Raw genomic sequence first — 12,289 nt, 5'->3', positions numbered from 1 at the left:
TGCATGCGTGTGTCTGTGTCTGTGTGTGTGTCTGTGTGTGTTGGGGGGGGTGCGGAAGTGAGGGGTTGGGGAGATTGGGGTATAGTATGGTAGAGTGCTTTGGGCCCTATAGTCTTGGATGTTGCGGATTACAGTGCATTACTAAGGGGCTCAGTGCAGGAAGCGGGGGAAGAGGGTCCTTCTGGCCTTTACCTCCTCCGACATGACGTGTGTGTTCCCTCTCAGCTCGTTTCCTGCACTTCTCAGCTCTTGATATTTGGGTCTTTGCTTGTCAATCTCACATTTATACTCATCATGTTGCTTACAGAGTTGCTCTGTTCCCAAAATGCCCCTGGCCTGTTCCTCCGAGTCCAGCAGTGCATCCCTCTCATTCACCCAGGCCCTGTGGAAGCAGGAAAATCACAGAATCCCTTCAGTGTGGAAACAGGCCATTCAGCCCATCTAGATCCTCTGAAAAGCATCCACCCATACCCACTCCCTACCCTAACTCTGTAACCCTGCATTTCCCGTGGCCAATCCACCTAACTTGCACACCTTTGGACTGTGGGAGGGAAACTGGAGCACCCGGAGGAAATCCACGCAGACACGGGGAGAATGTGCAAACTCCACACAGGCAGTCACCCAAGGGTGGAATCAAACCCGGGGCCCTGGCTCTATGAAGCAGCAGTGCTGACCACTGAGCCACCGGCACACCCACGGTGGTTTAAGAGTGTAGGTTAACCCTCTCGATGCCAGGAGCTGTGACCGGTGCTCCAGGCACTGTGTTATCCGAGTGGGAGGCCTGTAGATCCACATCCAGCTGGTGTATCATGTGCTGTGGTGTCTATCACTGCCCCTCACAGCCAGACGGGATGAGTAGTCATTCAGTGCAGTTCTCATCTCTTCAGCTTAGCCCTGGTGGATCTTTCTTAACCCTAACGCCCCCCACAGTCCCCACCCTCATGGGGTCGATGCCACCCCCCACTTTTACATCCAAGTAACACATTTCTGCCACATTGCTCCTCGGTCAGTTACCTGCCTCACAATCTGCTGCTTCTCTCTCCTGCTCCTCTTATCACAAATATCCCTTGCTGCTTGTCAGCATCTCAAAGCCAATCTTCCACCTCAGCTCCCTGTTGACCTGCAGTCCCTTGATCCTGTTACCACTGTCTCCCTCCACCCCCAGCCAATCTTTCCAGCTGGTCACTGCCCACAGTACACACTTCAGTGCAGGGATTCTCTCTTGGGTCTCACGTCTGCATTCATCTCCCACCTCAAATTTCTACTGATGATAAAATTGTTTTGAAAGATGTACAGCTAAATAAAGTCTTGTTTAAAACAAAAACAGAAAACATTGAAATGTCCAGGCTGTGTCAGGCTATCAATGTTGGCGAGAGGAACACAAAGGCAAATTATCAAATGGAGACAAATTTCAGAGTGCATCTGGGTGTGCTCATGCATGAGTCACAGAAAACTAGTATGGATGGTAGAGCAGGTAATAAGGAAGGAAAATGGAATTTATTGTTAAAAGGAATAGAAGTCTAAAAGCAGCAAAGTATTGCTTGCAACTGTACAAAGCATTAATGAGACCACACCTGGACTATTGCGTACAGCCTTAGTTCCCTTACTTGAGGAAGGCTGTAGATGTACTGGAGGCAGTTCAGAGGAGGTTCACTAGATTGATTCCAGAGAAGAGGGCTTTGTTTTACAAGCACAGGCTGAGCAGTTTAGACTTGTACTGTGATAACAAGTGTGGAGCTGGATGAACAAAGCAGGCCAAGCAGCATCTTAGGAGCACAAAAGCTGACCCTAAAAGCTTTTCTGATGAAGGGTCTAGGCCTGTAACGTCAGCTTTTGTGCTCCTAAGATGCTGCTTGGCCTGCTGTGTTCATCCAGCTCCACACTTTGTTATTTCGGATTCTCCAGCATCTGCAGTTCCCATGATCTCTCATAGACTTGTACTGAATCGAGTTTAGAAGAATGAGAGGAGATGTAGTATAAGATGCTAAAGGGGACTGACAAAGTAGACATAGAGAGGGTGTTTCCTTATGTGGGTCAAACTTGAACGAGAGGTAACAGTTTTAAGAAAAGGGTGAGCAGATCTCAAACAGAGATGAGGAGAAATTACTTCTCGGAAAGGGTTGCGAATCTGAGGGGTTTACTATCGCACAGTGTGGTGGATGCTGGGGTTCTGAATAATTTTGAAGAAGAAATAGATTTTTAATTGGTAACGGGTTGAAGGGTGATGGGGAGGGGGCTCTCATTAAGTTTTAACTCGGTACATTCAGTGAAGTGCCCCCACATTGTCCGAAGACCCAGCTCTCACTCACAGGAAAACCCGACAGTTGCTCACGTAGGCCTGGACTCGCTCAGCTTGCAGTAACCTCTCCTTGTACTCTCCGGCTTTCCGATACAGGTTATCCCAAGACTCAGCCACCTCCTACAGCCGCTCCTGTAGGTTGTCCCTGACGTGTGGATACACCAAACCCAGCATCCGAGCTTCTCCGCCAATACAGTCAACTTCCCCGTTTATGGCTCCCAGCTCCCTCTGGAAGGAACACAATTATTGTTTAATTAAGTAAGTGAGACACACTTACTTCTTATTTCTTATTGGAAGGTAACAGCTGCTCCATACCTATCGCCATTCTGAGTGGAATCACCCAGTGCTGATCCTGAATTTTGTTGGGAATTCCCATCTGACCTTGGTGAAGCCCATGGGAATGTGTCCCCACCCCTCTGAGACTGGTGTTCCTCGGGGACTGTGCCGCCCAATGGCTCACTACCAACCCCACCTCAGTCCGCTGACCTGCTCTCCACGTGTGGAGTGGCAGACCCTTCTCCTATTCCTAAAGGGCAATCAGCCCGTCCCAGCAGATGGTTGCCTCCATAAAGGATAACATACCATCCCCCTTCCCCAACACTGACAGCCAAGTGTCCTACTGATGAAGTACCCTAACCCTATCACAGTGTGACCCCACCCAGGAGTGACCTCCCAAGGATTGTTACCCCATCGGTGGAATGTTCTCCCGGGGGAGCGACCCCCGTGGGTGGAATGTTCTCCTGGGGGAGCGACCCCATTGGCAGAGTGAACCCCCAGGGGAGTGTCCCCATTGGTGGAATGAACCAGCAGGGGAGTAATCCCATTGGTGGAGTGACCCTATGGTGAAATGACCCCAAGATGCATGACCTTCTCCTCCCCCAGGGGAATTCCCTGTGCCCCCATCCCCTAACCCACCATCCCTCCATGAAGTACATGCATTATTGGGAGTTGATGTCATTTACCTCTAGACTTTCATGTTGCCGTAGCAGCGTCTGCACTTGATTTAAATCGTGGCCATAGTTGTCATTGCCCAGTGCGCCGTCTTTCTCCTGAATCCAGGCCTTCAGCTCAGACACGTCGTAGTCGAACCGGTGTACCTGCTGTGCTGCCCTCAGATTCTGCAGCGAGGGTACAGGTTCAGTTAGACTGACGGCAGCTTCCACCCTGCAGAGACATTTCCCCAATCCCTTCCTACCAGCACGAATAACCCCACCAGAAATAGAACAACACACAGATTCCACAGATTCCCCCCACCCCTCCCTGACTTGGTGGTGGGTTTCAGTCCAGCAATGAGGGAGTGCTGCTCTTTTCGAAACGCAGTTAGAGTTTCTGTCAGTCCGTTCCCCACACCCAGAACAGTTGGTACTTATTGAGTGTATAGCATGGTTTGTAGTTTTCCTGATCCTATGGTCAGCTTAATCCTCAGTCCCCAACTGTACAAAACACGGTAACCATATTGCAGATCTCTGTGCTTTGTGTGGGATCTTCCTGTGTGTGCACACTGCTCACAAAGCAACAGCACATGGTCTGGAAACTCTGCTGTGCTAATATAAAGTTAAGCTGACTCTTTTTCCCTCCAAGTATTTCCAGCATTTTCTATTTTCACTTCTGCTCCTTTCCCTGGCCCTTGACCCCACTTGATAGGAGCAACAGAGACTATGTTTGAGCCTCAGATAAAGGGAACTGCATATGCTGGAGAATCCAAGATAACAAGGTGTAGATCTGGATGAACACAGCAGGCCAAGCAGCATCATAGGAGCGGGAAGGCTGACGTTTCAGGCCTAGACCCTTGGCCCGAAACGCCAGCCTTCCCGCTCCTATGATGCTGCTTGGCCCGAGGTGTTCATCTATGTTCGAGTCTGGAGTCTTTCTGATGGGACATTAAGGCAATTGTTTGTTTGTCCTCTCGGGTGGATTATTAAAGATTCTACAATACTGTTTTAATAACAGCAGCAGTCCTGGCCAATAATTATCTCTCAAGCACTGCCACTGAAACAGTTTATCTTGTTTGTGGGATCTGACTGTGCGCAAATTGGCAAATGACATTGCAAACTCCCCCTAGTGGTTGCAGTGCACTTTGAGATGTTTGAAAGTTCTGACAGGGGCCGTGTACGTATGTATGCATGTAACCTCCACACAGCAGCAACTGCAGTCTTTGCCATTCACCACCGAGGGGAGCTGCAGACCACAATTTCAACAGCCTCCTGCCAGATGGTGAACAGGGTCAACCCCAGCCACGTAAGGACCACCTGCATGGAACAATCTGCCCAAAAACCCTCTCTGATTGACATGCCCCCTCGCTCACAAATGGACCAGCGGAGATTACTTTACCCCAACCTGCCTGGTGAACATATAGCTGGCTGCCTGGGTAAGTAAGATGCTCCAAGTTAGTTACCTGGGAACTGTAGAAATTATATACGGGGTCCCCCTGTCAGATCCTCAGAACATCCGAAAGTGCACTGCAACCACAAGGGGGAGTTTGCAATGTCAGCACCCAATCTACGCACAGTCAGATCCCACAAAAAAGATAAACTGTTTCAGTGGCAGTGCTTGAGGGATAATTATTGGCCAGGACTGCTGCTCTTATTAAAACAGTATCACACGATCTATAATGATGGGAAACCAGCTCCAGATCCCCACAGGCTCCTCCGAGATGCCGGACTGAGGGTCCTCAATGACCTTGTTGGATTGGGCTCAACGTTAACAGTGGACCTGGCTGAAATAAATCAGTGATTTTGACAGAACAAGCCGATGGGAGGTAGGTCATTGACCTGCTCCCTTGCCCGACTGACACCCTGTCACCCAACCGCACACCCCCTCACCCATCAGAAATCGCTCCCCCCCACCGACCGCCCCACTGCCCACTGGCCCTCACCTCGGCCCGGTTGCTCACAGCTTGTTGCAGTTTGTGCCACTGCTGGTTAATCGCGTTGGCCTGATCCATAATTTCCGGCAGGAAGCTGTGAGACTGTCTCTTCAGCGCTTTCACTTCATCGTGAAATGCAGACATCTGGGTCTGGCCCAGGGTGCTCAGCTCCTTCTCCAAGTTCTCAAACTTCTTTTGCAATACCTGTGGGTGTGGGAACCGCAAACAGCTCAACGACAGGCAGGGCAGAGGATTAGACAGCGTGGCCACACAGGCACCGGCTCGCTCAAACACACGCACCTGCTTTCTCACCCATCGCCCTGGCTGTTTCTGTCTCAGGGGCATCAGTACGAGAACAACTCAAATGATGCCACCATCAAATCCTTAAGCAAAAAAACTCCTGTTCAATTGCTGTTTTCACGTGCAGCGTTCATCACTGAGGGGCATGCAGAGATTAATTCCTCCAATAGGTTACTGCAATGTCAGGAAATTCCAGAGAAAAAATAAACCCCATGTCTGTCTTCCTCTGCTCTCAGTCCCAGTCTCTCTCTATCTCTTTCCCTGCTCTCAGTCCCAGTCTCTCTATCTCTTTGCCTGCTCTCAGTCCTAATCTCTCTCTCTCTCTCTCTCTCTCTCTCTCTCTCTCCTGCTCTCAGTCCCAGTCTCTCTCTCTCTCTTTCCCTGCTCTCACTCCCAGTCTCTCTGTCTCTTTCCCTGCTCTCAGTCCCAGTCTCTCTGTCTCTCTCTTTCCCTGGTTTCAGTCCCAGTCTCTCTCACTCTATCCCTGCTCTCAGTCCCAGTCTCTCTCTCTCTTTCCCTGCTCTCAGTCCCAGTCTCTCTCTCTCTTTCCCTGCTCTCAGTCCTAGTCTCTCTCTCTCTCTCTCTCTCTCTCTCTCTCTTCTCCTGCTCTCAGTCCCAGTCTCTCTCTATCACTCTCCTCCCCTGCTCTCAGTCCCAGTCTCTCTCTCTCTTCTCCTGATCTCAGTTCCAGTCTCTCTCTCTCTCTCTCTCTCTCTCTCTCTCTTTTCCGGCTTTCAGTCCCAGTCTCACTCTCTCTCTCTCTCTCTCTCTCTCTCTTCTCCTGCTCTCAGTCCCAGTCTCTCTCTCTCTCTCTCTCTCTCTCTTTCCCTGCTCTCAGTCCCAGTCTCTCTCTCTCTCTTCTCCTGCTCTCAGTTCCAGTCTCTCTCTCTCTTTCCCTCCTCTCGGTCCCAGTCTCTCTCTCTCTCTCTCTCTCTCCTCTTGCACACAGTCCCAGTCTCTCTCTCTCTTTCCCTGCTCTCATTCCCCATCTCTTTCTCTCTCTTTCCATGCTCTCAGTCCCAGTCTCTCTCTCTCTCTCTCTCTCTCTTTCCCTGCTCTCAGTTCCACTCTCTCTTTCTCTCTTTCCCTGCTCTCAGTCACAGTCTCTCTCTCTATGTCTCTGTTTCCGGGTCTCTCTCTCTCTCTTCTCCTGCTCTCAGTTCCAGTATCTCTCTCTCTTTCCCTGCTCTCAGTCCCAGTCTCTCTTTCCCTGCTCTCAGTCCCAGTCTATCTCCCTCTTACCCTGCTCTCAGTCCCAGTCTCTCTGTCTCTTTCCCTCTTCTCAGACCCAGTCTCTCTCTCTCTCTCTCTCTCTCTCTCCTCCTGCTCTCAGTCCCAGTCTCTCTCTCTCTCTTTCCCTGCTCTCAGTTCCAGTCTCTCTCTCTCTCTCTCTCTCTCTCTTTCCCTGCTCTCAGTCCTAGTCTCTCTCTCTCTCTCTCTCTCTTTCCCTGCTCTCAGTCCTCGTCTCTCTCTCTCTCCCTGCTCTCAGTCCCAGTCACTCTCTTCTCCTGCTCTCAGTTCCACTCTCTCTCTCTCTTATCCTGCTCTCAGTTCCAGTCTCTCTCTCTCTTTCCCTGCTCCGAGTCCCAGTCTCTCTTTCCCAGCTCTCAGTCCCAGTCTCTCTCTTTCCCTGCTCTCAGTCCCAGTCTCTCTCTCACTTTCCCTGCTCTCAGTTCCAGTCTCTCTCTCTCTCTCTCTCTTTCCCTGCTCTCAGTCCTGGTCTCTGTCTCTCTCTATCCCTGCTCTCAGTCCCAGTCTTTCTCTCTCACTTTCCCTGCTCTCAGTTCCACTCGCTCTCTCTCTCTCTCACTCCCTGCTCACAGTCCCAGTCTCTCTCTCTCTCTTTCCCTGCTCTCAGTCCCAGTCTCTCTCTCTCTCTCTCTCTCTCTCTCTTTCCCTGCTCAGTCCTAGTCTCTCTCTCTGTTTCCCTGCTCTCAGTCCCAGTCTCTCGCTCTCTCTCTTTCCCTGCTCTCAGTTCCAGTCTCTGTCTCTCTTTCCCTGCTCTCAGTTCCACTCTCTCTCTCTCTCTTTCCCTGCACTCAGTCCCTCTCTCTCTCTCTCTTTCCCTGCTCTCAGTCCCAGTCTCTCTCTCTCTTTCCTGCACTCAGTCCCAGTCTCTCTCTCTCTTTCCTGCACTCAGTCCCAGTCTCTCTCTCTCTCTTTCCCTGCTCTCAGTTCCAGTCTCTCTCTCTCTCTCTCTCTCTCTTTCCCTGCTCTCAGTCCTAGTCTCTCTCTCTCTCTCTCTCTCTTTCCCTGCTCTCAGTCCTAGTCTCTCTCTCTGTCTCACTTTCCCTGCACTCAGTCCCTATCTCTCTCTCTTTCCCTGCTCACAGTCCCAGTCTCTCTCTCTCATTGCCTGCACTCAGTCCCAGTCTCTCTCTCTCTCTCTCTATCCCTGCTCACAGTCCCAGTCTATCTCTCTCTCTTTCCCTGCTCAATCCTAGTCTCTCTCTCTCTCTCTCTTTCCCTGCTCTCAGTTCCAGTCTCTCTCTCTCTTTCCCTGCTCAGTCCCAGACTCTCTCTCGCATTCCCTGCTCTCAGTCCTAGTCTCTCTCTCTCTCTTTCCCTGCTCTCAGACCCAGTCTCTCTCTCTCTCTTTCCCTGCTCTCTCAGTTCCAGTCTCTCTCTCTCTCTCTCCTCCTGCTCTCAGTTCCAGACTCTCTCTCGCATTCTCTGCTCACAGTCCCTGTCTCTCTCTCTCTCTTTCCCTGCTCTCAGTCCCAGTCTCTCTCTCTCTCTTTCCTGCACTCAGCCCCAGTCTCTCTCTCTCTTTCCTGCACTCAGTCCCAGTCTTTCTCTCTCTCTCTATCCCTGCTCTCAGTCCCAGTCTCTCTTTCTCTCTTTGCCTGCTCTCTCAGTTCCAGTCTCTCTCTCTCTCACTCTCTCTCTCTCTCTCTCTCTCATCCTGCTCTCAGTTCCAGACTCTCTCTCTCGCATTCCCTGCTCTCAGTCCTCATCTCTCTCTCTCTCTCTCTCTCTCTCTCTCTCTCTTTCCCTGCTCTCAGTCCCAGTCTCTCTCTTCTCCCGCTCTCAGTTCCACTCTCTCTCTCTCTTCTCCTGCTCTCAGTTCCAGTCTCTCTCTCTCTCTCTTTCCCTGCTCTCAGTCCCAGTCTATCTCTTTCCCTGCTCCGAGTCCCAGTCTCTCTTTCCCTGCTCTCAGTCCCAGTCTCTCTCTTTCCCTGCTCTCAGTCCCAGTCTCTCTCTCACTTTCCGTGCTCTCAGTTCCAGTCTCTCTCTCTCTCTTTCCCTGCTCTCAGTCTCAGTCCCAGTCTCTCTCTCTCTCTCTATCCCTGCTCTCAGTCCCAGTCTCTCTCTCTCTCTTTCCCTGCTCTCAGTTTCACTCGCTCTCTCTCTCTCTTTCCCTGCTCTCAGTCGTAGTCTCTCTCTCTCTCTCTCTCTCTCTCTCTTTCCCTGCTCAGTCCTAGTCTCTCTCTCTCTCTCCTCCTGCTCTCAGTCCCAGTCTCTCTCTCTCTCTTTCCCTCCTCTCAGTTCCAGTCTCTCTCTCTCTTTCCCTGCTCTCAGTCCCAGACTCTCTCTCGCATTCCCTGCTCTCAGTCCTAGTCTCTCTCTCTCTCTTTCCCTGCTCTCAGTCCTAGACTCTCTCTCTCTCTCTCTCTCTTTCCCTGCTCTCAGACACAGTCTCTCTCTCTCTCTCTCTCTCTCTCTCTCTTTCCCTGCTCTCTCAGTTCCAGTCTCTCTCTCTCTCTCCTCCTGCTCTCAGTTCCAGACTCTCTCTCGCATTCTCTGCTCTCAGTTCCTGTCTCTCTGTCTCTCTTTCCATGCTCTCAGTCCCGGTCTCTGTCTCTCTCTTCTCATGCTCTCAGTCCCAGTCGCTCTCTCTCTTTTTCCCTGCTCTCAGTCGCCGTCTCTCTCTCTCTTTCCCTGCACTCAGTCCCAGTCTCTCTCTTTCCCTGCTCAGTCCCAGTCTCTCTCTCTCTCTTCTCCTGCTCTCAGTCCCAGTCTCTCTCTCTCTCTCTCTTGCCCTGCTCACAGTCCCAGTCTCTCTCTCTCTCTCTATCCCTGCTCTCAGTCCCAGTCTCTCTCTCTCTCTTTGCCTGCTCTCTCAGTCCCAGTCTCTCTCTCTCTTTCCTGCACTCAGTCCCAGTCTCTCTCTCTCTTTCCTGCACTCAGTCCCAGTCTCTCTCTCTCTTTCCTGCACTCAATCCCAGTCTCTCTCTCTCTCTCTCTCTCTCTCTCTTTCCCTGCTCTCAGTCCTCGTCTCTCTCTCTCTCTTTCCCTGCTCTCAGTCCTAGTCTCTCTCTCTCTCTTTCCCTGCTCTCAGTCCTAGTCTCTCTCTCTCTCTTTCCCTGCTCTCAGTCCTCGTCTCTCTCTCTCTCTTTCCCTGCTCTCAGTTCCAGTCTCTCTCTCTCTCTGCTGCTCTCAGTCCCAGTCTCTCTCTCTCTCTCTCTCTCCTCCTGCTCTCAGTTCCAGTCTCTCTCTCTCTTTCCCTGCTCTCAGTCCCAGACTCTCTCTCGCATTCCCTGCTCTCAGTCCTAGTCTGTCTCTCTCTCTTTCCCTGCTCTCAGACCCAGTCTCTCTCTCTCTCTTTTCCTGCTCTCTCAGTTCCAGTCTCTCTCTCTCTCTCCTCCTGCTCTCAGTTCCAGACTCTCTCTCTCTTTCCCTGCTCTCAGTCCTTGTCTCTCTCTCTCACTCTCTCTCTCTCTCTTTCCCTGCTCTCAGTCCCAGTCTCTCTCTCTCTCTTTCCCTGCTCTCAGTCCCAATCTCTCTCTCTCTCTTTCACTGCTCTCAGTCCCAGTCTCTCTCTCTCATTCCCTGCACTCAGTCCCAGTCTCTCTCTTTCCCTGCTCTCAGTCCCAGTCTCTCTCTTTCCCTGCTCTCAGTCCCAGTCTCTCTCTTTCCCTGCTCTCAGTCCCAGTCTCTCTCTCTCATTCCCTGCACTCAGTCCCAGTCTCTCTCTCTCTCTCTTTCACTGCTCTCAGTCCCAGTCTCTCTCTTTCCCTGCTCTCAGTCCCAGTCTCTCTCTCTCATTCCCTGCACTCAGTCCCAGTCTCTCTCTCTCTCGCACTTTCCCTGCTCTCAGACCCAGTCTCTCTCTCTCTTTCCCTGCTCTCAGTTCCACTCTCTCTCTCTATCTTGTCCTGTTCTCAGTTCCAGTCTCTCCCTCTCTTTCCCTGCTATCAGTCCCAGTCTCTCACTCCCTGCTCACAGTCCCAGTCTCTCTCTTTCCCTGCTCTCAGTCCCAGTCTCTCTCTTTCCCTGCTCTCAGTCCCAGTCTCTCTCTTTCCCTGCTCTCAGTCCCAGGCTCTCTCTCAAATTCCCTGCACTCAGTCCCAGTCTCTCTCTCTCTTTCCCTGCTCAATCCTAGTCTCTCTCTCTCTCTCTCTCTCTCTCTCTTTCCCTGCTCTCAGTTCCAGTCTCACTCTCTCTCTCTCTCTCCTCCTGCTCTCAGTCCCAGTCTCTCTTTCCCTGTTCACAGTCCTAGTCTCTCTCTCTCTCTCTCCTTCCATGTTCACAGTCCTAGTCTCTCTGTCTCATTCCCTGCTCTCAGTCCTCATCTCTCTCACTCTCTTTCCCTGCTCTCAGTCCTAGTCTCTCTCTCTCTCTCTCTCTCTTTCCCTGCTCAGTCCTCGTCTCTCTCTCTCTCTTCTCCTGCTCTCAGTCCCAGTCTCTCTCTCTCTGTCCCTCCTCTCAGTTCCAGACTCTCTCTTGGATTCTCTGCTCTCAGTTCCTGTCTCTATGTCTCTCTTTCCATGCTCTCAGTCCTGGTCTCTGTCTCTCTCTTCTCATGCTCTCAGTCCCAGTCGCTCTCTCTCTCTTTACCTGCTCTCAGTCCCTCTCTCTCTCTCTCTCTCTCTTTCCCTGCTCTCAGTCCCAGTCTCTCTCTCTCTCTTCTCCTGCTCTCAGTTCCAGTCTCTCTCTCTCTTCTCCTGCTCTCAGTTCCACTCTCTCTCTCTTCTCCTGCTCTCAGTTCCAGTCTCTCTCTCTCTTTCCCTGCTCTCAGTTCCACTCTCTCTCTCGATCTTGTCCTGTTCTCAGTTCCAGACTCTCCCTCTCTTTCCCTGCTGTCAGTCAAAATCTCTCTCTCTCTCTCTCTCTCTCTCTCTCTTTCACTGCTCTCAATCCCAGTCTCTCCCTCTCTCTTTCCCTGCTCTCAGTCCTAGTCTCTCTCTCTCTCTCTCTCTTCTCCTGCTCTCAGATCCAGTCTCTCTCTCTCTTTCCCTGCCCTCAGTCCCAGTCTCTCTCTTTCCCTGCTCCGACTCCCAGTCTCTCTTTCCCTGCTCTCAGTCCCAGTCTCTCTCTTTCCCTGCTCTGTCTCAGTCTCTATCTCTCTCTCTTTCCCTGCTCAGTCCCAGTCTCTCTCTCTCTCTCTCTCTCTTTCCCTGCTCTCAGTTCCAGTCTCTCTCTCTCTCTCTCTTTCCCTGCTCTCAGTCTCAGTCCCGGTCTCTGTCTCTCTCTATCCCTGCTCTCAGTCCCAGGCTCTCTCTCTCTCTTTACCTGCTCTCAGTTCCACTCTCTCTCTCTCTCTCTCTTTCCCTGCTCAGTCCCAGTCTCTCTCTCTCTCTCTTTCCCTGCTCTCAGTCCTCGTCTCTCACACTCTCTCTCTCTCTCTTTCCCTGCTCAGTCCCAGTCTCTCTCTCTCTCTCTTCTCCTGCTCTCAGTCCCAGTCTCTCTCTCTCTCTCTCTCTTGCCCTGCTCTCAGTCCCAGTCTCTCTCTCTCTTTCCCTGCTCTCAGTTCCAGTCTCTCTCTTTCCCTGCTCTCAGTCCCAGTCTCTCTCTTTCCCTGCTCTCAGTCCCAGTCTCTCTCTCTCTCTTTCCCTGCTCAGTCCAAGTCTCTCTCTCTCTTTCCCTGCTCAGTCCCAGTC

The 12,289-nt window shown here is 51.6% G+C and overlaps 1 protein-coding gene across 2 annotated transcripts in view; it reads right to left on the bottom strand.

Annotated features, from left to right (window-relative positions):
* Nucleotides 1–12,289, bottom strand: part of LOC132210075 (spectrin beta chain, non-erythrocytic 5-like) — a 217,074-nt gene that overhangs the window by 1,969 nt on the left and 202,816 nt on the right. Inside the window, exons 3-6 of one of the 2 annotated variants that reach the window (XM_059649389.1) lie at nt 5,175–5,369; nt 3,262–3,417; nt 2,310–2,527; nt 193–382 (exon numbers count right to left, since the gene is read on the bottom strand). In XM_059649389.1, the coding sequence (XP_059505372.1) occupies nt 2,420–2,527; nt 3,262–3,417; nt 5,175–5,369 (459 nt within the window). In that variant the 3' untranslated portion in view covers nt 193–382; nt 2,310–2,419. The remainder of the gene's footprint in view (nt 1–192; nt 383–2,309; nt 2,528–3,261; nt 3,418–5,174; nt 5,370–12,289) is intronic. The other variant, XM_059649390.1, reaches the window with a different exon arrangement.

The sequence above is a fragment of the Stegostoma tigrinum genome, chromosome 10 (genome assembly GCF_030684315.1).
Source record: "Stegostoma tigrinum isolate sSteTig4 chromosome 10, sSteTig4.hap1, whole genome shotgun sequence".
Taxonomy (NCBI): Eukaryota; Metazoa; Chordata; class Chondrichthyes; order Orectolobiformes; family Stegostomatidae; genus Stegostoma; species Stegostoma tigrinum.
This window is presented reverse-complemented; position numbering and strand designations above follow the sequence as displayed.